Genomic DNA, 24,588 nt, shown 5'->3' on the forward strand with positions numbered 1-24,588 from the left:
CATATCAACACAGCGGCTAGAGCCAGTGCAGTTAGTGACGTCACCTGTAAAGTTCCCCACGGCAGGATCTGGAAACGGGGCCACTTTGGAAAATGTAAGTATATTAAAAATGTGTTTACATTTACAAGCATTAACACAGTCATTAAATCTCGGACAACCCCTCTAAGCACAACCCAAAACCAGTCCACACACAATGCTGCCACCCCTTGCCGTATTAGGCTATGTTTACACGGAGTATTTTGGGGGAGGAATATCTGCCTCAAAATTCCGTTTGGAACTCGGCCGTTTGGAACTCGGCCGTTTTTGCCGAGTTTTGCGACGCGGTTTCCGCGTCAAAAAACTCGGCAAAATACTCCATGTGAACATAGCCTTAAACTGGGTTTTTCGCGTCAGTCAAAATGCATTTTTTGATGCGAGCAAGAAAAACAGCCTCAGATTATGTGTAGTTTTTTGTGTCTTTTTTTTTTTCCAAGACTGCCACGTTTTTGCCGCCAATACTGCATTTACGGCAAAAACTGCCACAAACAAATTACTAATGGAAACATACACTTAGGAAGACGAGCATACTCCTGGTAGCATGCAGGCGCAGAGTAAAATGAAGATTTTTCCAGTTCCCCGGTGTCCAGCATCTTCAGTGATCCAGTGCACGGACCGCGCCCTGACTTAGGCGTCTTCCACAGTAGCAAACAAAAGGTATAATTTAGCACTTCATGAAGCAATGTTACGCCCCATGCACACCGTGTGCGCCGGCCGAGTCCCGTCAGTGATCCGAGGAAAGATAGAACGTGTCCTATCTTTCCTCGGATCGGAGACTCAAATAATTTTTCATGGACCCAATTCACCCGCTAAAGTGAATGGGTCTGTGAAGACTATCGGGTGGCGTCAAAAACGGACCAAGTGGCACAACGATCCTGTGCATGAGGCGCTAGACTTTATTATAAAATATAAAAAATCCACCCAGCACACAAAGACAGAGGAGACCAGTACATTTACGCCAGCTGCGTTCTTAGTCATAGCGCTAGAGTCCTGTGATTGCTCCATGACGTGCTGGATCGTACCTTTTGTTTGCAACGCACAGACACACACTGAATCTGTCTAGCAATTAGGATCTATTCAGACATTGCGGTTGAGGTGCAGTTAAAACCGCATGAAAAATGCAACCATAAAACCGCACACGTTTTTACTGCAATTTGATGTGTTTTTTTTCCCTTCTGGTTGCGGTAAAAAACACGACTGCTTTGAAAAACTCAATGTATTGCAGTAGAAACACATGCGGTTTTGCAGTTGCATTTTTCTATGCAGTTCTAACCACATTTTAACCGTAACGTCTAAATTCATCCTAACGTTCCATTCACACGTTGAGGTGTGGTGAAAATCACATCTGAAAACCGTATGCATTTTTACTGTCATTCGGTGCGTTTTTCGATGCAGTTGCAATTGTATCGATTTCAGATGTGATTTTTCAATGTGGTTGTAACTGCACCTCAACCGCAACATCTGAACGGACCCTTAGTCGAGTATTGGGCCTTATTCACAAGGGCGTGTACCTTTGCACCAGCCAAAACGGGCCGTTTTTCATGCATATGACTGTCCACGTGGCGTCCGTGCGGTTTCCCTGTGTCATCCGTTTTTCGTGTCCATGTTTCTCCTCTGCAGGCACTTTCTGGTATTGCTTTTCTTTTTTTCTCTGCATTTCTTTAGCAACTGATGTGTGAAAACAGACAGTACACGGATGTCGTCCTGTGTTTTTCTCGTACCTATAGACTTCGTTGGGCGAGTCTGATCTGCAAAAACGGACCAATATAGGACATGCTGTAAATTTCACGCAACAGACGTGAAAAAACATAGAAGTGTGAATAGCCCATTGATTTGCATTAGTCAGTGAGTTATTTATACGGACAGCACACTGATGTGAATTACGTTCGTGTGAATAAGGCGGCAGCTTTGATGCAGTTTTTGGCACACTTTGAGCCAAAGCCAGAAGTGGATCCAAAATGAAGGAACGGTAAAAAGAAAAGACTGATGCATATTCTTTCATGTCCACTCTTGTGTTTGGCTAAAAATAAACCGAGCAAAAAACGGCACCAAAAATGTCTGTGATTCCGGCCCTAAACAGGACTTCTAGCATACTGACATTCAGAGGGTTAACACCGCTAAGCGAGATCTACGAGGTTGTGGGAAATTTATTAATAATTAGCACCTATATATGTCTCACATGTACATACCATACAACAAATAAATCTTAGACATGTGTTTAGTCCAAAATGTAAATTTTATTATTCCATAAATATGGATACCCCCAAAAAAATCCACATAAATATACATACAAATATTAAAACATACTTAAAAAAGAAAACTCAGAGATCATCAGAAAATTACCACCATGGCCTAAGAAGTATAGTAATATATAATATACAGCAGGTAGGGCAACAACACACAGGGAGAGCATATAATATGCCTCTAGACAGATTTCCCCTAGCACATCCACCTTCAATATAGTCTATAGGATAGTTATTAAAGTATAGCACTAGCACATATGAATGGTCAACATAAATCAGTCTCCATTACCTGTGGCTGGCATTATCGCTGTCAGTGATCTCAGAGTAGAACACCTCGACGCGCGTTTCGCACCCTTCGTCAGGAGATCTAAATATATAAAGCAAGACTGATAATAAAAAGAAAAGGGAAAATATAGAATAACAGACCTCTAACTAATCAGATTGGTGGGGATCCCGCTGAGGACAGCTTGAATTTGGACAGAACTGCAATTTCGGTCGCATCTCCTGTGTTTGATGCCATTGGTCTCTTGACATGAGATTTTCTAGTGGTTATCCAGGATTTTAAAATTGATGGCCTATCCATAGTCTAGGCCATCAATATTAGATTGTTGGGGGTCCAACTCCGGGCACCCCTGCCGAACCGCTATTTGAAGGGGCCGCAGCGCTTTAACTAAAACAGTGCTACAATACCCTGGATAGGTCATCCGTTTTAAAATCCCAGAAAACCCCTATAAAGGGTCCCAGTAAGATAACTGCACCCCTCTTCCCTCATGTCATGTGAGAGGGGGAGACTAAGTACATGCACGAGGGGAAAGTTTTCGGACAGAATTCTACATTGTCATATCTTCTCATAGGAATCTGTCAGAGAAATAAAATCCGGCAAGTTACATAGCATTTGTTAGCCAATCTATGCACACCAAACATGGCCAGATATATTAATAATTTGAACCAATATATAATTCTGTGGGCTCCTGAGGCCTAAAATTCCCCTGTTTCAGACGAGAGACGTGGCTAAGCTCCCTGATCATGAATACACAGGACATGAATTATGACAGAGGTGACTTGGATGCATTACATATTCCTTGGAACTTTTGTAGCGGACTTTAGACTCTTTTGGACTAACGAGGGCTTTGTATACGAGCAGTCTACCCACAGGTGCAGTCACCTCCCACTTGTTAACACCTCTATCTGAGCTGGGACCCCCCAAAACTAATTTATAAACTACATCTGTCCAGGGATATTTAAAGGGGTTGTCCAGTACCTAAAAGTTGATGGCCTCAGGATAGGCATCAATATCAGATCAGTTGGGGTCTGACTCCCGGGACCCCCGCCGATCAGATGTTTTGAAGTGAATGGGAGAAGGCTGTAATATTGTGAACCGCCGCTACAAGCGTGTTGGTGATTCACAATACAAGCAGATAAGGAATAGAGGGGAACCCGTGCTTGTACGAGCGCTGCAGACCTTCAAAACAGCTGATTGGCCTATCTTGGCCATTAATTTTTAGGGACTGGACAATGCCTTTAATGTGGCCGTGATTCACAAGATTAAAACATAACCCATAACAATGCGTTTGTACAATCACCTGATAAATGAGACCTTGCCCTTGATGCTCCCCGCTCCTCTGCTCCGTGCTAATTCAGCCTGGACTTAAAGACTGGTTGCTATGGATACAGTTCCTGACAAAACCGTTTAAAAGGCTCCTGTTGTTAGGCTTTTCCTCCACAGCAACCAGTCTCAGAGCTGGATTTGCACTGTGGTACCAGGAGGGAAGGGCAGCTTAGTGGCAGTCACTCGTCGCTACGCTCCATCTCAGGCTTCAGTATTTATCAGACTTTTTGGAAAATATATTAAGCTTGACAATATAATCCTGCAGTAGACAATGGGCTGAGTGTAAGACCAGTCCATATGTGTACCCAGTGACTGCTATCCCATGTGGCGGGTCCCTGATGAAGTAGGAGTACATTGTTTTTAGCTTGTCCCGGACTTGATTTTTCTCAGACTTTGCATTTCTTTAGTCATATTAAGTCATGTTCGTTAGGCTTTGTTTTTAAAGGTCTCTGAAGCTTTTGTCCGCACAGAGTTTGACTCATCCATACGCAGACGGCATGCAGCTACAGCAAACTAACATATGTATTCCTTTAGGAGCGGATGAGTGATGCTCATAACTTGGGCCAAATGAAATACCCACCATTGCAACTTTATTTTTCCCTTAATAAGTAATCTGTCTGGCAGATTTTATTCATTAGACGGCAAAACCTCAGAATGATCTGAGGGCGCAGATTGCTCAAACTGAAGAACCGGAACGCTGTCTGGCAACCATTTCTATGTGGCACGGTGCCGGGCATTGTGGGAAATTTAGATAATCTCAGGGGAATGTGAGTAAGCATGTCAGAGTGATGCACTGACGGCTCAGGGAGGTTATACTTCTGAACTTGTGTTTCTCTATTTATTTTTTAAATTAATGATAAAATACAAAAAAATAGTTTATTGTATTTGCAGCCGATTCATTACAATGTCTGGGTTCCTTTTTAGTTCTGTTTAGCAGCCGTCCATTTCCCCAGTGTTTGTATAGAGAATGAGCCTGTGTATATAATCTGTGACATCACTGCCGAGGAAATATTAAAGGGGTTTTCCCATCAGAGACATTTATGGCATTTCCACAGGATAGGTCATAAATGTCAGATAGACGCGGGTCCCACCTCTGGAACCCGCACCTATCTCTAGAACGGGGCCCCCTAAACCCCCGACCATGTAATCAGTATGTGGCCGGGAGTCAGCGTGAGCACAAAAAGCTAGAAGAGGGTTTAGGGGGCCCCGTTCCAGAGATAGGTGCGGGTTCCAGAGATGGGACCCGCGTCTATCTGACATTTATGACCTATCCTGTGGAAATGCCATAAATGTCTCGGATGGGAAATCCCCTTTAACCCCTTAAGGACACGGCCAATTTTGGCCTTGAGGACAGAACAATTTTTTTACATTTCCCCTCTTTGCATCCCGACGCTCAGAACTCTTTTATTTTTTGTACGACGTAGTTGTATGAGACTTTGTTTTTTGCAGGACGAGTTGTACTTTATGTAGGTAGCATTTTTTGGGTACAGATACATTATCGTTTAATTTCTAGAAATTTTTATTTTGGCGAAAATTAGGAAAAAAAGCAGTTCCGCAGCAGTTTTAATATTTTTTTTACACCATACACCGATCATCATAAATAATGTTATACATTTGTTGTACAGGTTGTTACGGTCGTGGCGATATCAAATATGTCTATATTATTTCATGTTTTGGGACTTATATTTTAAAAAGTTTATTTATCATAAAAAAATGTGTTTCTGTGTATTTTTTTTTTACTTTTTATTTATTTATTTATTTATCATTATTTTTTTTTACATTCATTTAACTTTTTTTTTTTAATCCCATAAAGGGATTTATCATTTTGATTTTGTAACTGTAATGTACTGGCATAGATCTATATACTGATTGTACACTGGCAGTTGTTAGGGCATACCTCAGTATGCCCTAACAACAGGAAATATGTTCAGACAGCCCTGGGGTCCTTCAATGGACCCTGGGCTGTCTGGTCATACGAGTTGTGGGCTTTGATCTCGTCACAGTTATCTTCTGTGACGCGATCAAAGTGCAGTCCCCCAGCTTTCATCGCGGCATTCAAAGGGTTAAAGGCGGAGAGAAGATGTTTCTCTCCTCTCCGCTGTCAGAGCTGGGCCGTGGCTGTGTATTACAGCCGTTGCCCCGCTCTCAATCGCGCGCACAGATGGCTGTCACACGGGACGAGAATGCTCGTCCTAATGCGCCAAATATTCGCCGCTCAGGACCAGCATTCTCGTCCTGTGTCGGCAACCAGTTAAGTGTAATCTTTCTGCTGACCGATCATCCTCACCATGCAAAACATTTCTCTTTTCAATAATGATCCTTAATCTTGACAACTCGAAAACAGTTCACGGACGTCAGCATCACTATGAGCTTCTTTATTTAGGGATAAAACTTACAAAAGAGCGACAATTCTGCGTCTGCTGAGATCTATCTCAAGCTTAAGAAACCCCTCCGCAGAGGCCGCAACATTGTTTTTGTATGGCTGAATAAAGGCGCTTGAACTGATGCTGACGTCCATTGGCTCTTTTCTGGATTTACTGTAGGTGGGTGAGAACTTATCTGTCTGGATGGACTGTTGCATCTATTTTCCACTTGAGACGTTGCGCTTCTATCACCAACCTGTTCTTTGCACTTCTCTTGACAACTCTCCCTAAACATGATACCAGCATGGAAAATTGCCAGAAAATTCTCCTGAATCGTTAGGCTAAATTCACACAGGACGGAATTGCTGCATGTTTTTACACAGCATAAGGGGAGATTCACACGAACGTTGCGTTTTTGCGCGCGCAAACAACGCAGCGTTTTGCGAGCGCAAAAACCATTTGACAGCTGCGTGTGTCATGCGTGTCTGATGCGCGGCTGCGTGATTTTCGCGCAGCCGGCATCATAGAGATGAGGCTTGTCAACGCCCGTCACTGTCCAAGGTGCTGAAAGAGCTAAATCTTTCAGCACCCTCGACAGTGAATGCCGAACACAACAGCGAAAAACCTGTAAAAAAAAAAGATAAAGTTCCTACTTACCGAGAACTTCCCGGCCGTTGCCTTGGTGACGCGTCCTTGGTGACGCGTCCTTGGTGACGCGCCTCTCTTGACATCGGGCCCCACCTCCCTGGATGACGCAGCAGTCCAAGTGACCGCTGCAGCCTGTGATTGGCTGCAGCCTGTGCTTGGCCTGTGATTGGCTGGAGCTGTCACTTGAACTGAAGTGTCATCCCGGGAGGTCGGACTGCAGGAAGGAGACAGGAGTAATCGGTAAGTTAGAACTTCGGTTTTTTTTACAGGTTAATGTATTTTGGGATCGCAAGTCACTGTCCATGGTGCTGAAACAGTTTAACTCTTTCAGCACCATGGACAGTGACTATCTCCTGACGTCGCGTACCGATAATTTTTTTGCCGGGATCGGCCAAAACGACTTTGGCCGAACCCGGTGAAGTTCGGTACGCTTGTCCGGCTTCGCTAATCGCAAAGACACTCCGTTTGGATGTTCGGAAACAGAAAAGCACGTGGTGCTTTTCGGTTTTCATTCATCCTTTTCACTGCTGTTGCGCGAATCACGCTCGTCCCTCGGAAGTGCTTCCGTGTGGTGCGCGTGATTTTCACGCACCCATTGACTTCAATGGGTGCGTGATGCGCGAAATACGCAGAGTTATTGAACCTGTCGCGCTTTTTGCGCAGCAGACAAACGCTGCGCAAAAAGCACGGACTGTCTGTACTGCCCCATAGACTTGTATTGGTCCATGCGTGCCGCGTGAAAACCACGCGGCCCGCACGGACCGAATACACGCTCGTGTGAATCCCCCCTAATACTCAAGTTTTATGTGTGTATTTTGCTGTAGATTTCACTCTTACATTGAAAAGGCTGAAATCCGCAGTAAACACCCAGAACAGCATGAACATTCTGCGTTTTATAAACTCCAGAGGTGAGATTTACTCAAATCTCATCCACATGGCTGGGACTGTAATATGCTGCAAATTTTCCACACAGAAAATCCACAGCATTTTCGTCCAGTGTGAATAAAGCCTTACTGTGCCGGTTCCTAGTGATCCAGTCATTGGCCTCTTGTTGCCCAGTAAATTTATTTGAAAATCCTGAGGACATACACGGCTGCCCACAACCTGTGCCATCCATACATCTCTGCTCTAATCTCCAGATACCTCTCCACACCTTCTTCTCTTCTCTGCCCCTCAGATTGTCTCCAAGATTACTCCCATGCATCCCCCATACTCTCGCACTCAACATCAGATTCTCTCCCTCAATCTGACCCTTTAAAAGCAACCTGAAAACCCCGGCCCCCACTAAACAACAAAGACAGATTCTCACCTACTGTCTCCTTCCCCCTTGCTCTTAAACCCTAATCTGCTATAACACCCTTTTCTAATATCAGGACAAATAAATGCTAAGTTTTAATAAATTATGTCACACATGACACCCCAGCCATGACACAATGCTCTTAGGTTTATGATGCCTTGCATGGCAGTGTGGGTGTTTCACTTTTAAAAAGCTCCGTACCCCTCATTCAGTAGAATGCGGACTCGATGAGCCTCATGGATTAATGTGAACACTGAGAGATGACAGAGTTTGATGCATGACAGCAACAAATCCTCTTTCTCCAGTGCATTGCCAGATGAATGTGGAGATTTCTTGTTTTTAAAGGGTCCTAATTAAAGGGAATTGGTCATCGGTCATGAGGCCATGAGAGTGTTGGTTCTAGCGGCCAATCAAAAGGTCTCAAAACTGCTGACCGATTCCCTATAATGCACTTCCTTGTAGATTTATTTCCCTGAACACTGAGGTAAATGTGGGGTTGCACAGGTTGTCAGCTGCTTATGACAGACGGGATGGATTGCTCCTAGTCTGCATGTGAGCTAAAAACTTCCGCTAGGTCTGAGGAGCACGGCCATAACTTAAACAGCACATCAATCTCCGCACACTTGACTATGGGGTTAATAAATCACCGTGGTATGATGAACAGTGCTGGGGGGGGGGGGGGGCTGCATGCTTGACCTTTGTGTGAATGCGTTTTTAACATGCAGAGTTTTGTTTTATTATTTTGTGTATTTAATGTGTTAGAGCCAAATTATTCATTTCATTGCACTGAGTAGCAGAAGGATAAAATGAAGGGTTAAATCTGCTGAAGTCAGAGCCCTGTCCTCCCGAGAGGCTCATATGGCAGATACATGAATATACCCCATTACTCACTCCTCGCCATGGGAAACCCCAACACACACGGCTTTCGATGAGTAAATAATAAAAAAACATGTTCCAGACACATCAAAGAAACACCAGAGAACACAGTGTTGGCTCCTCCATGTGTTTGTCCGTTTTCCAGTCCTGTTCACGTGTTCTGTGACTTCTGTCGCTGGACAAACCGCATCCCTCATACTGAATGTGTAACATGAAAACCGTAATAAGAGCAGCCGTTACCCGGGCCAGATGTCACCTCCCCCCCAGTCAGGAAAATGGATTCTTCTGATTCATGACTGTAAATAACAGGACTGGCCAAGAAGCTCGGCAATCACTTTATTTTATTACATCCAGTACACAATGTCACATCTATGCCAGGATTATGATGGGGCATTTTCAGGGCCCGGCTCCTCGTCTTGCTGAATACATGGCCTGGATTCTCATGGGTTGCACAGTTCCTTGTTGAATCCCCATAGACTGTTCTCTCAAGTGGACGGTAACTTCATAAGACAGGGACCAGCATAAGCCATAGCTCGCAGCGTGTTTGTGACAGTGGGTTATGGCACATTGGCTTGGTGTTTGCAGTCTGAAGTTGGGATGCTTCTTACATTATGTTCTCGAGACGGCGTGAACCAAATGTATCACGAGTAGTTCCCACCAGGAGCCATTGAGCTAATGAGGATAATCGTCCTGTCATGTAATGTCATGAATCTGTAGAATTGTCTTCCTTGCACCTCTTTGGTGGACCAGGAGCCATTCCCTTGCTGTAAACACATGTATTCATGGTGCAGACATCACATAGCGCTCAGCTGGGCTCCTCTGTGCTATTAATATTCACGTTTATTTATACCCCTTGAGACAATAATTGTGCCCGACAAAAGCCCTACAGAATCAGTCTGCAGCCTTAATCATGGTGTTTGTCTTGGATGGATTTCTTCAGAGGGCTTGCTCAGAACATTTTTTTGTTTATCTCATGTTGCCAAAAAGCTCGAAACATTGGCTCTGCGCTGGGAGTTATAATTAAGCTCTGCAACTTTCAGACTATTTTTTCCAGTACTTTGGTGCAGAAAGCCTCAGTGTTTTCCAGTCCATCTTAAAATTAGTTTAAAGATCTGTGGCCGGGTTCTTGGTTTTATGTTATGGTTAAGTGGAAGTGCCGAGTTCTGCCCGGATAACAGAAAATATGTGACGGTAAATAGCAGTCGGCTGCAGGCCTCCGTGTCTGTAATAATGTGTAGGTGAATCGGGTACGGTGGGCATTTCATCCAGATATGTCAGGTAACCATTAGTGGTGGTCCATGAGCTGGGACTCCACTGAACTCTACCAAGTGCTGTACCCACCCAACGTAACTTACAGATTTCTGTATCCGCGTTATGCTCAGGACTCTTCCATTCATCCCATTTAGAGCGCTGTCTGCAAAACAGATAAAGAAATCAACAAGTCAGGTGGATGGGCCACAGTGTGAATATTAGATGTAGAAACCACTAGATGAAGGGGCCTGCGGTGTCTCCACAATCTTGCAACTCAATCTGTGCGATCATCTGTCATTGACATGTCTAACGATAGCTGAAGATACACACACTCCTCAATGTATGTTTTTTTACTTTCAACGCAGAAATTGTTCGAACCTAAAACAGTAATTCATGATAATGAGTTTTTGTCAATTTGTTAAGCGAGAAGTAAAGAAATCCTCTGTACTGAGAGCTACAGAGAGGGGTTCACTACTGTGTCATTCTTATACAGACGGTGACAAGCAAAATACAACGTTCCTCCCTCACTTTGCACTCCCTGGTTTTGCTGATGGAGATAGTTTTACGTTTTGCTGATGAGATCTACACACAATTTATTGTACAGTCATTTAGTCTATAATGGTTAACTCTAAAATGAACAAGGACTCGGCACAGCCCCCACCACTGGAATAAATAGTTGTCTATAGAAGTATGTGATGTGTTTATAGAGTGTGTGTAATTCAGTTTCAGCTCTTTTCTACTGTTTTTATGTCTATTTTGACAAATAACCCTTAGAATTTTAATGTGGGTAATAAATACACACGACCAGTGCCAGCGGGCACAGCAAGTTTGGCTCCACATGTTCTTATCTATACAAAATTATTCAATTAGTTACATTTCAGGGTTTTTCGTTCCCCTCTAAATTACTGGAGGCAAAATATGAAATTTACAGATGGGAAAAAAAAAAAAAAAGAGTAGCAATAGCAAACTGATCCTTCCATTAGTCGTATCTCAGAGTCTCAGCAGAACGCAGACATCGCCTTTCTCCTGATAACGTCTATCTATTCCATGTATAGTTCCCAGTAATTCACAATCGTGATAGGTTACATAGTTGGACACTCTTGTAATTCTGCGCTATAGCTCTAATTTTGATTTATGGCATATTGAACAGAATTTTCCATCCCGGGGTAAGGAGAGAACCCGGCTTCCTTCAATTTAGTGACAAAGAAATTTGTTGCATAAATAAAACGGGAATTTGACTAACTACTGTTGAGAACTGATGGATGTGGGGTGCTTAAGGGATTACGTGTGGCTCCTAATGTAGAGCAGATGCTGGCGTGGAGGTGAGATCACTGTTGTTCCCGATTAGTTGTTTGTCTCAAGTATTGGAGGAGAAGCTCACAGTTTACAAAGGAATATTGTGGATCTCCTGACTAAGCACATCCAGCGCGGCCACAACATTCATTCCACGATGATTCACAAGCCCGCAGTATTTTTAGAGCTTTAAAAATTCAGTCATTCTATAGTAAGAGGAGACGCTCTTGGACGTACAGAAGGGGAGTCATATGTCAGCCACAACTTTAATGTACCGTATGTTTAAAAGCAGGAAAAAGCTACCGGAGTCTTGTCCGCAGTCACTGAATGATTGGAACTTTATCCGGGTAGAAAGTTTTTGATGCAATTAATGGAGATTTATTCAAACTAATCCAATTAGGCGGAGACCAGGGTAAAGTACTGGTTTGCTGTAGAAAATACATCTCTGTGTTATTTCTAACCAGAAAATATTACAATGTATTGTTGGCTTAGGGTGAAGCGCCACCTTGGCATTACTTTCAAGAATGTTTGAAGTTTCCTAATCTAAAGCTGTTATCAGAAGACTTTCTGTAGCTGCGAGCTTTGTGTGCGCATAAAATGTCGTGCTGCAGGGATTTCAATGACTTCAAGTTTTATTTATACAGCGCCAAAATATTCCACAGAGTTTGAATTGGAAGAGAGCAAACGTAAATAATTGTAATGTCTGACAATCGGAAGCAACACAATAGGTACTAAGTGCTGATTCAGTACAGCGGAGCCGCCGCATGCAATGCAGACATTAGAATAATGCAGCATGAATCTGTCACCTCAAAGGGCTTTTCCCATAATTAATATTGATCACCTACCCACCCGCACTACCGCTTCATTCCTATGGAGCTCGCAGAAATGGCAAGGTAAGCCCGTTCTCGTGATCGGTGGATCCCCACTGATCACATATTTATCATCTATCCAATAATGTTTATGGGAGAACCCCTTTAATTCCCTGTGAATGCCAACTACATCCATCACCAGTATACTGAGCATCGTTCACTCTGGAGGACCCAGTACATTCATACATTACATAGACAGCCTACTGATTTCAATGGGAACTGTGTAATGTTTTATTTCTGCTGTGGTGGCGCTGCAGGGAAATTCAACACTTGCTTCCCGTACTGGTTACAGCTGATCGCTAAGGACCATGTGATCAGTTTATCATCAGGGGATCCATCTAACAAAAAGATATTGCCTAAAGTAGAAAATCCCTTTAATCAAGCATTATTTCCCAAGGTAACTCTTATCATTCACTGATCACGATTTATCATGTTATATCAGGTCACACGTATTCTCTCTCTATACTTTCTGGTATTTATTGGGCGTCCTATGAAGTCATTGATTATATGAGATATTCCTTTATGGCAGAGCTGTGATGGCTTCCTCTGGAGATTGGCGGGCTTGGTCATCAGAGAACTGACAGCTGTAATGGTCTTAAATCCCTGAAAGTGGATATTTTGTTCTGTGTACTTTTATCATCTCTCACACATTCTCCGCTTTCATGTAATCTCTGAGTTCTGACATCTCCTGAGCTACGGCTGGTATTTTAGCAGAAATTGCCACATATATCATCGCGGAGCAGTTTAGCCAACAAAACGTTGAGCTGGACTTTAATTGGAATCTGTACTGACATGTTGCCCTCGCTTCAGAAGACCGAGTCTAAGTAACGATCTGTAATCCCGCTGCCTTTTACATATAATACGTGACTTCTCAGGATGACTGCAATGCCCATTTTCTGGAAAAGGCTGCTGGGTCTTGTAGTGTCACACAGTCAGAGACATAAATTACCAAGACTTACTTTAAGATGCTGAATAATAATAATAATAATCTTTATTTATATAGCGCCAACATATTACGCAGCACGTTACAGTTTAGAGGGAACATGTACAGACAATCTCCGACATTACATAGTGACAAAGCTAATTTACAATTCAAACAAGAGGAGTGAGGAGCCTGCTCGCAAGAGCTTACAATCTATGAGGAAATAAGATGGACAATGAAGACTTGATATAAAATTTAGTTCACATAGGGTGCGTTCACATCATCGTTTGCTTTCCATTGATGGTTCTGTCGGAATCATAGTTTCCGTTTGCATTACCATTGATTTCAATGCTAATGCTTCCGTTGCTAATGGTTTCCGTTTATCCCCGACCTGTAAGGTTTCTGTTTATTTTTACGGAATCAATAGTGTAGTCGACTCTGACGGAACGCAAACGCTGATGTGAACATGCCCTTAAAGGCTATGTACACCTTTGAAATCGTGTTTTGTTGTTTTTTTTGTTTATAAAAATGTATCCGTGTGTTTGGTGCAACTTTGTAATTACATTTTTATTAAAAATAATTTGTACTTTTCAAGATACAGCTGCTTTGTATCCTGTATACAGTAGCGCTAAAATCTGTATCCGTCAGGTCAGCGGGACTGACGGGTTCAGTGACAGCGGGCCCTGTGTCTCTGACAGTTCATAACTTAGATGTGATGGATAAGAGATGGATCTTGCGTATCAGAGACACACGGGACCTGCTAACACTGGACCCACTGACCTGACGGATACAATTTTCTGTATACAGCTGGATACAGCTGCTCTGTATACAAGATACAAAGCAGCTGTATCTCAAAAAGTAAAAATAATTTTTAATATAGGTATTTAGAAAGTTGCACAAAATACACTGATGGACATTTAAAAAAGAAAAAAAAAATTCAAAGGTGCGCATAATTAATTAGGGTCAATTTACTTCAAAACTCCTCATCAGAGGAAGGAGGGCATTACATATATTACCAGTGACACTTATGGCACGTTAACACACAGCAGATTTGTTTCAGAAATTTCTGCTACGGAAAAGAAGTTCCGTTCCTGTGAATGGAGTTGTTTTTGATTTCTATAGGCCCCATTCAGATGAATGGAACAATGGCAGATATTTCTGCTACAAATCTGCGGTGTGTGAATCTACCCTTTAAAAGTAAACTCCGGCGACTCTGAAGTGGAGGTACACCTATAGAGGAAAGTCATTATAGTTTTTATTATGAGCTCGCTTCTGCTGTAAAGGGAGATTCTGATAGACACACAGGAGGCAATCACATCATTTACTGTTTTACTACAAGTCAGAGCTTCACAGTCTCCCAGCTAATGCAGAAAGTTTTCCTTGTGTTTCCCTGGATCTCGCAGATTATAAATATGTCAGATATTTGGGGTCCATAGGCGGCCTGTGTCCCGACCCTCTTTCAGTTCACATGGGAGTTTCGTGCTTTCCTTCGCCTACTCTCGTGTGGATTTGAGGTCAGTTATAGCTGTGAAAGAAATGGCCGTCCCCACGCTTCTTATTAATGATCAGGTTGGGAATAGTCTTTTGACCTTCTCTCTAGACACAGCGCTCCGTAGCCAGCTGGAACCCGGGGCTGCAGCTATTCACAGGCTTCTCCGTCTGGCCTTGAATTAGGTTTAGCATTTTTCTACTTTATTAGGAGATTGACTTTCTCCAGTTAAAAATAATGACGAAACAAATGTTTTTGTTTAATGGACGGTTAAGTGGATGAATGTGGCTGGTCAGAGATTATTAAAGTGCTTCAGCCAGTATTGATCTGAGATCTCTGCCTGTACATTGAGGGAGTGAGGCCTACAGAGATGTGTGTGGGGATGTATCTGTTCTGCCTACACCAGTTCTGATGATCACATGCCTATTATAGGGGCGGTGGTGGACAGGGGGTCAGCATGGGCACGCTGAACAGTCTGTATCTACAGACGTGTTCTGCCACCTTTCTATCATAGCCAGCTGTAACTTTTTCAGTAATTTGTTCTACAGTATCTCTTCTGTGGGATTGGACCAGGCGAGCTAACCTTTGCTCCTGACACACATCAATGAGCCTTCGGCACCCATGATCCTGTCGCCCGCCGGTGTCCAGTTGTTCTTCCTTAGTACCAGCCAAAAGTGCTCCATGTTACTAACCACTGCATACCGGGAGCACCCCACAAGACCGGCCGTTCTGGGGATGATCGGACACAATTAACGCTTTTCAAAGTCGCATCAGATCCTTACACGTTTTTCCGGCTTCCAGCATCAACTTCAAGTACGGACTGATCACTTGCTGCCTTCACCCCCCCCCCCCCCACACTTGTCAGATGCCATTGTAACCAAATCATTCATGTTATTAATTTCACTGGTCTGGTTTTGCTGTGGATAGAAATGAATAAAATAATAAAATGGTGCATACGTTGTGCAGGTTAGATAAAACCTTTTCTTGTCTGCAGAAAATAATGTGCAATATTTAATAAGATGCCGGTAGTACAACATTTATGCTGCATCATTTCCAGAAGATCAGCTACAACTTGCCAGATGTGTGCCAGTCTCCTTGGAAGTTGCCTTCGGCCTACAGGGCTGCTAAAACCTAGTAACAAGTCTTAGGCTGGGTTCACATTGAGTATTTTTGTTTCTTTTATATACAATACCAAAAAAATAAAGTCAAAAAACTTCACGCGTATCAGCTGTAATGCTACAACCATAAGACATTTCTTTATTTTTTTTTATAATTCTTGATTTTACTCTCAACAGACGCATTCGATACATGTCTTATATATTTATCAGACAATCACCGCTTGGCATTCAACCCACAACCTGTGCAGCTCTTCCCTATGAAGCCGCTGGCTTGTTTCTGATGCTGAAGCTCATCCCATAATCCGGTGATTGCATTTTTAGCTTAGAAGTTTTCTCCAGATCATTATCCACAGGGGAGAGTGCATTGTTGTATCTTACCTCCCAGCATTGTTGTATCTTACCTCCCAGCATTGTTGTATCTTACCTCCCAGCATTGTTGGATCTTACCTCCCAGCATTGTTGTATCTTACCTCTCAGCATTGTTGTATCTTACCTCCCAGCATTGTTGTATCTTACCTCCCAGCATTGTTGTATCTTACCTCCCAGCACCCTGGCTTTAGTTCCATTATATAGTAGTAACAACAGGACTCCACAGTAAAAAAGATCATGTGTGCCTTTGGCTCCGGTCTAAATATTTGGGATGTAAATGATATATTTTGGTCGCATTTTGAAACCATTTTAGTTGCTTTCTAGAAACCTGAACGATCATAATCAAGTCAAAAAATTACCGTCCACTGCAGGTTTTAGAGGCATCAATTAAAACTCCACAACTATCTGCAGATACCGCGGCCATTAGTAAAGAAGGCAAGACTACAATACAATTATGTATTCACAACATTTCGTTACCTCTTTCTGGTAACAATAATTAATTTGCTGCCTCATAACCTTGAATGAGTGAGACCAAAATATGCAGCCAGTTCTGTTCCTATAAAACTGTTCCAGGTAAAATGTTCCTTCTGTGCGTTCCAAGACCAAAAATGTGGTGTGCTGTAAGATGGAAAGCCTGGGGAGGAGTCGATTATAGGAAGCCATTCCCGACCGGCACAGACAAAGTCCCTTATAGTGACCACAGGACTAATAATGCTCGTGAAGGGTTAACAGTAGACGCTGGGCAAAGAATTGTGAACCAGGTGGGTTGTGCTGAATCCAGGAAGCCGTGGGATATGCTGGGCTGCATTATATTGTGTTTGGCTGTAACTGCTTTGGAGGGACATGAGTGATTTTGACAGATTTCTTTTTACTTCAGTAATTTCCTCTTTAACCAGAGATGTGGTCTTCTGTTACATTACAAGTAATCTCACAACTGTCAGTCTGATATCAGGCAGCACTGCAATAACATTGTGCAAAGCAACAGGGGCAGCTGCCCGGACAGGTATACAGACAATACGTACCATATCTACAACTCAGGCCCCGTACACACGAACATGCTTTTGCAGCCACAATTCCCCCGAAAATCCACGGGAGAATTGCAGCCCCATTCATTTCCATGGGGCCATGCACACGACCGTAGTTTTTACGGTCTGTACATGGCCTGGGAGCCCGCACCGCAGAAAGCACGGGCATGTCTTATTACAGCTGTCTTCTGCGGTCCGGGCTCATTGAAAATAATGGCCGCGGGCGGCTTGCGGCTGACAGTCCGCTGCTGGCCGACCCAAAAATCACGGGCGTGCACATGGCTACGGTCGTGTGCATGAGGCCTTATACTGTGCACAAGAAAAGATTCAAAAGTCAGTGGCAACCAATATGGCAGCCACAACAGAATACAACAAAGCCAATGTACCTTACTAAAAAAAAAAAAAGTTACCGAATATTGACTTCTGTTCAAACTCATGGCTTTTCTTTGGTGGGTTCCTTAACCCTTTCACTCCTAAGGACCCAGTACTCGTTTTAAGTTGGGGAGCAGGAAGAAAAGTTTTACTTACTGCTTCTGTGTCTGTGTGAAGGAGGTGGGGGAGCTGCATGTGAGAGCAGGAAGACGGATCACATCCTGTTACTGTCATCTCTTCCCCTGTATATCCTCGATTTTCCCTGGGGGGGAGATACAGGAACTTTTCTTATTATTACACAGCCCCCATAACAATTAGAGAGGATGTGTGCTCTCTGATTACCACATGGGGTTGTCTCCTTTTACAGGGGTAAGAAGATGAGCAGTTACACCTCTAATCCCCCCATCTGCACCTAATCTGACCGCTCTGTGACTTGGATGTTGCCGGGATCTAGATTGAAGAGATTTCGGATCTCTTCAGTCCTAGGGATTATGTGAAGACCTCCGCGTGTAGACATAAGTGTCATGTATGAACTCCATACATCCTGTACGTTTATTTTTGGTGTAGGTTGTACACCGCTGGCTCTGCTGTGGTACAAATTTTAGCCACAAACATATATTTTTATGCCTTAGGTAAGTGCTCGGTGGCATTTTAATGCAGATGTAGAAGTACAGAAAGGCAAACGGGGAAATTCCTCAGCAGGCGAATGTGAGAGGAATACGTCATAAGTCAAATCTGCCCTGAGAGAGAACTCACGTTCCACATCCCGTCCACCGATGACAAGCTGTAAGCATCTGTGGACCCCGCACTGGAATCATTCAATTCATCTATATATAACTTTTGCAGGAAAATAATTATGTCAAGAGAATCCTGGACATTAAGTGGCAGCCTGGAAAATTCTAACTCAATTACAGCAGATATCACAAATATGTGTATTTAGCAAATTCAATTACTTCTGGTATTTGGCTCGGTGGGTAATTCAAATGAGTAATATACATTATTTTGTGTTCTCAGACATATTAATTGATTCAGCCTGCCCCTCACCTTTTTTATGATGACAAATGATGGGACGTCTTGTGGCGGGATGAGAAATAGCCAGGTCTGTTAGATTGTACCTGAAATGGAGATCAGAGTGACTCATTAATGTGCTGCTTCTGCACTTGGACATAATTTGATATTGTACAGTCACAGTGGATAATATATATATTAGGTTTAGTGGAGACTCCTATAGAAGGAACAGCGTCACATCTCAATGTCACAGTGATGTTCAGCCAATGTGTCGGTCTTTTGTCTCCATAGACCATACTAGTAGCGTTAAACTTGTTATGTGAGAATGGTATCAATTTCTATAGAATAAAATCCCCTAGAGCTCACAATATTTCTGCAGCACAATTGCGGAGTCCCCTGTGCCTACAGCCTTCCCTGCTCTTCTCTTCTGACATTCTTACTTCTTCACTTTGATTTGCTGCGGTGTCAGAAACTTTCATAGCAGCTAGTGACACATTCTGGTCAGTGGATGCACCTGTGCTTGTTGGTCGCAGGCAGTGGCGGATTAGGCTCTGGGCTATACCCCAAACTTGGGCCCCCCTTTCTCCACCGCCACCCTGCCTATAATCAACACCACCTTTCTGTGTGAGCATTGACAAATGGGTGTTACGATTCCCCTGGTCTCAGGGCTGTACCCCTACATACTGACAGTATCACACTGTGTAGAGACAAATCCTCCTGACAATGGGAATGGTAACACCCATTTGTCAATGCTCGCACAGAAAGTTGTCTATTAGTCCTGGGCTACACGGAGACTTTTTGTTAGAGAAAATAATTTTATATAACAGACATGTTCCAGAGTCCCTATAAATCCAGTTACTACAGGTGACGTCTTCTCTGATGAGCGTCATTCCCTTTTCTTTTCCATGTGACACAAACCATTATGGCCACTTCTCCTGATGACTGCAGAGTTTCCTGCCGAGACCTCTTTGCCCCTCGCTTCTGCAGCCATTTACAGCTTCTATAGCAACACAAAAATTCAGACCGCAGACCAGAGCCCTAAGCAAATTCAGACCCCAGACCTTCTAAACTATTGCAGTCCGCAGACCAGACCCCAGAACAAGCACCCTAAATAAATACAGACCCTAGACCAGACCCCCTAAATACAGACCCCCAGACCTGACCACCTAAACTAATAGACCCCAGACCTGACCCCCTAAATTAATACACACCTCATGACGGACCCCTAAATACAGACACCAGGTCCCCTAAACTAATACAGACCCCTAAACTAATACAGACCCACTAAATACAAACCCATAAACTAATACAGACCCCAGACCAGACCCCCTAAATACAAACCCAGACCATTAAACTAATACAGACTCCATATACTTACATAGCAGCTCACAGCCTTTTCTATGGAGTCTTGCTGCTGTACTCTCTTGTTTAAGCACCTGCAGGTCTTTTAACTGTAAGGGTATGTTCACACAGCTTAATTTCAGCTGTTTTTCATTGTGTCAAGTGAAAAACGGCCAGAAAAAACGCCTAAAAAAATTACATCAAAACTGCAATGTACTTTGGTTGGCCAATATGGTGATCGCAGGGGTTATATGATGAAGCAGATATGTGATCACTTCTGTCTGTAAGACAGAGAAACAACTCCGGTAACCCAAGTCCTCACTGCACAAGAATATACCCTGGTCTCTGTAAGATAACTATGGATGCCTCTACAGGAAGGGATGTTTATCCCAAGAAGAAAACACAAAGTGAAAAAGCCACACACAGTGTCCCTGAGCCACATGAGAACCAGACTGCTCCTCCTGTCAGATGGGTGGTCTCCCAAGTCACACAAGGGTTAACCCTAATAACCTAAGGAGGTCTGACAATGATAAGCCCTGAAAAGATATTACTGCCTGTGGCTGAGGATGTTTGGGTGTAATACTCAGGGAGATTGTGTGTAAATGTTTATCCACAGGACGACTTGTGCTACAAGCTGGAGATGTACACGCTTGCTCCATAACGCCCTTCTGTTGTCCACTCCACTCGGTCTTGGACTGTCCACATATTCAGGCGGCTAATTCTGAAAGTATTAACCACTTTACTGCATCACAGACTTGAATGATGTCAGCTTTAGGCCCCTAATTGTCAGAGATCACTGCAATAAAACACCCCGGCCCCTAAGTGGGCACTCAACCAAGTAACACTTCTCTGCATTATGTAAGTAATTAAGTGCATGTTTAATGAGATGCTAAGTCTTCATGCTGCCGCCAACTGGAAAAATGCGCTCAATCATCATGGAAGAGTCCAAAGAAAAAAATTCTGCCTTCTAAAACTGATTTTATACCAGGAATAAAATGACATCATTGCAATAAATAAGATTACAGATAGAAAGTAACATTCTCTGAAAAGTAGGAAATGCTACAAACTGAAGGTGAAAACGATTGACAGAACTGCAAAAGACCAAACGAGGATAAAGAAAAGAGAAACTCTACAGATGCGCAAGAAACACTAAAGCCGCCGCAAAGAAGCAGCGATCCGAAGGATTCTAATATTGATGGGACACTTGGGGTATGTTCACACAGGGCGAATACGCTGCATAAAAGTACACAGTGTATGCACCCTGGAGTCTGCAGGGTATTTCCGACCAAAAACCACACCAAATTGGGGTGCAGTTATTTGTCCGGAAAGTCCGCTGCGGAAGGACGGCGATTAAAAAAAATAATCCTATACTTACCCGTATTCATGGTGACTCGTCCCTCTGACGTCCTGCCGCCCAGCCTCCTGGGATGATGTTTTTTTCCATGTGACCACTGCAGCCTGTAGGCATATTAGTTGTGTTTCTGAGCTGTGATATTTGCGACGGAATCGCAGCTTTTCCGCCGCAAAAAAATAAACATTTGTGATTTGCTCTGGGTTTTACCTCCTGAAACAGAAAACCAGCGATTCCACAGCATAAATTGACATGTTGCGGACTAAAAAAAACACGCACCGTTGGTCAATTTATGAACGTTCTTTACGCAGCGTGTGGATGAGATTTGCTGCCACTGTATTACGCTGCAGATTTCCGCGTGTGAATTTACCCTTATTGTCCTTGCTTGAAAATGTTTCCAACTGTTAATGGTAGACACCGCAATTGGAAAGTTTATGTAGGACACTTTTATATATATATATATATATATATATATATATATATATATATATATATATGATATTTCCCCGATATGACCATTTTTCTATAAGAGAACATTAATATTAGAACAGGGTGACGTGGTTACATTTATAGCCAGCTTACAATTAGTGGTACAGATGATACCAGCTTAATACCCCTATTAATTTGTGCAGCCAGCCAATTCTCCGCAGCGTTACTACCCAGGTCTACAAGTTCTCATCTCTGCGTTGCGCTCCTGAGATTCAGTGGAGAGCTGTAAAGGGCCCTCATATTGATATTCTTGTCAGTGTGCAGCGTGTTTTATGAACCTGCCAAATATGTTACCAGTCTAGTTGTGGGTATCGTGTCATCAATCCAGCGATACACCTGCGTTCTTTACTACATGGTGAGACTGGAGAGATGTTGTGACCATATTTAGTACAATGGATTAGATACTATCTGTCAAATAGATTATAAAAAGAGACTTCTGATGTAACAATAATAATCTGATGAAAGAAATCCTGCCATGTTCATGGAGATCACACCAGTTGTGTGGTTTTGGTCTATACCCGGTCTGTAAGGGCCATTGTGGACTGTGAAGTCTTCTTAGGGTAAGGCCACACATAGGGAGATTTTTTATCACTGGCGTTTCATTCACCAGTCTTAATATACAGGTCGCTGGAGTAAGATGTGCCTAATTTATTAAGACACGCACTCCTCTTAATGAATCAATCGTATCTCTACGAGTCCAAGTCGAATCTACGCTTATGAGCTGATGTCAATTTGCTCTCTAATTTACACTAGTCTCTGGCATAAATGATAGTAAATTTGTCTGATTTTGAGCGGCACAAAAGTCCCAAAAAATTTTACTGCAAAAATTGCAACTATTATGTCATTTGCGACTTTTCTTAACAAGAAAACTGGCGTAGAGAAGTAAAAGAACTCCCCCAAGTGTCCCGATGCGGCCAAAAAACAAAAACGCAATTATATTCTCAAACATTTGTAAACCGCACCATGCTGGTATGTACATATATATATATATGTGTGTGTGATCTTGCAGCACTCCACGTTCAAGATCTAAAACTGGTTTGTTCAGACAACATCAAAAAGTGCAACATTTCAATCTCACATTGGGATCTTTCTCAAGTAAAGAAACGCTGCATCTTTTTGATGTTGTCTGAATAAACCAGTTTTATATCTTGAACGTGGAGCGCTGCAGGATCTTCATGTATCTATACAGTCCCTTGATTCGGGATTACTTGCTGGGCACCGGGCTGCAGGAAAGGAAACTGGCGTTTTTAATGCATTATTATGTAATGACTCTTTATCTCATATCTTACGTTTAACATTTCCTATGTTCCTGATATATATATATATATATACGTGTGGATTTATCGGTCTACATCCATTCTTAGTGTACTGCACTATTTATCCTCTTTGTAAGTTCATGAATGAATGTTTAATTTTTGATGAGAGTGTTGGGTCTGGAGCCAGTGCAGCCCAGAAGACGTCAAACTCCAAATAATCACAAAGTATCTGAACCGAGTCTATTAGATTTCCAGCGGCTGTGAAAAGAACTTGCATCCGTCCCAAACCCCCTTATCTCCAAACTACTAATATAACAAGTCATTAAAAAGCTTCAGATCATTAAAGTTTTGTGGAATCGACAATAATGACTATTCAGAGGCGTAATTACCATCGCTGGCCGATATTTAATAAGCGCCTGGTCAGCAGAGACCTCACTGGATGGCAATTGTTAATTCACTTATTTAAATTAGTGCATCCCAAAGGCTAATTAATCCAGACAAACTTTACTGCTGAACCAAAGTTTTTCTCTTCCATAAAACTATTGTATCCGTCCTACAGAGATGCTCAGAGTTTTCTGTAATGCTGCAACCTGTACAGTTATGATACCAGTTAGGCCTCATGAGGTTTCGTACTGTCCGCAAATACGGTTTCAACGGCTACACACATGCTTAGCTTCCGTAGGGTAAGGCGTAACTTGCTGACTGGGGGGTGTCAGACAGCTGGGACCTCCACCATTTACGAGAACGGGGGTCCTGTACTTCTCATTTGAACCGAGCGGTAGGTCGGCTCATTCGCACTGCCGCTCCATTCATTTTCTATGGCAGTGCCGGGGGAAGCCGAGTACAGCAATCGGCTATCTCTGGCGCTCCCATAGAGAATGAACGGTGCGGCAGTGCGCATAAGCGACCTGTCGTTCGGTTCATACGAGGGGTACGTGACCTTCATTCTCGTAAACGGTGGGGGTCCCAGCTTTGGGACACCCACCGATCATCAAGTTACCCCTTACCCTACGTATAAGGGGTAACTTGTTGTAACCGGAATACCCCTTTAATGTCTTTGTATGGAGTCTTGTGATTTATCTCTGCATGGTTTTGATTTTGCATTAATTTGAGTTATTAGATGGTAAAAAAAATAATGACATCAGATTGATGAGTCTGGTTAGTTGGAATCCCTGTGCGAACTGTAAAATCAGAACTGTCATAGGGAACTTACCTTTTGTACGATTTACCAAGTACTCAACAATTGAAATTGAATCTGCTCGGTATTCTTAATGAAGTGTCCATTTCCATTCAATTACTCCCCAGCACTGGTCACCAGTGAGGCCTCATGCACACGACCGTAGCCGTGTGCACGGCCGTGATT

At 43.0% G+C, this 24,588-nt stretch overlaps 1 protein-coding gene across 3 annotated transcripts in view; it reads left to right on the forward strand.

Moving 5' to 3' along the window:
* The window catches only part of BANP (BTG3 associated nuclear protein), a 343,815-nt gene that overhangs the window by 282,265 nt on the left and 36,962 nt on the right, over nt 1–24,588 (forward strand). Inside the window, exon 12 of one of the 3 annotated variants that reach the window (XM_075838331.1) lies at nt 15,445–15,624. The exons of the other annotated variants lie outside the window; for them this stretch is intronic. Within the exon in view, the coding sequence (XP_075694446.1) occupies nt 15,445–15,504 (60 nt within the window). The 3' untranslated portion in view covers nt 15,505–15,624. Of the gene's footprint in view, nt 1–15,444; nt 15,625–24,588 lie in introns of those variants that run through there. 3 annotated transcript variants of the gene reach the window in all.

Source organism: Rhinoderma darwinii, chromosome 9, assembly GCF_050947455.1.
Source record: "Rhinoderma darwinii isolate aRhiDar2 chromosome 9, aRhiDar2.hap1, whole genome shotgun sequence".
Classification (NCBI taxonomy): domain Eukaryota; kingdom Metazoa; phylum Chordata; class Amphibia; order Anura; family Rhinodermatidae; genus Rhinoderma; species Rhinoderma darwinii.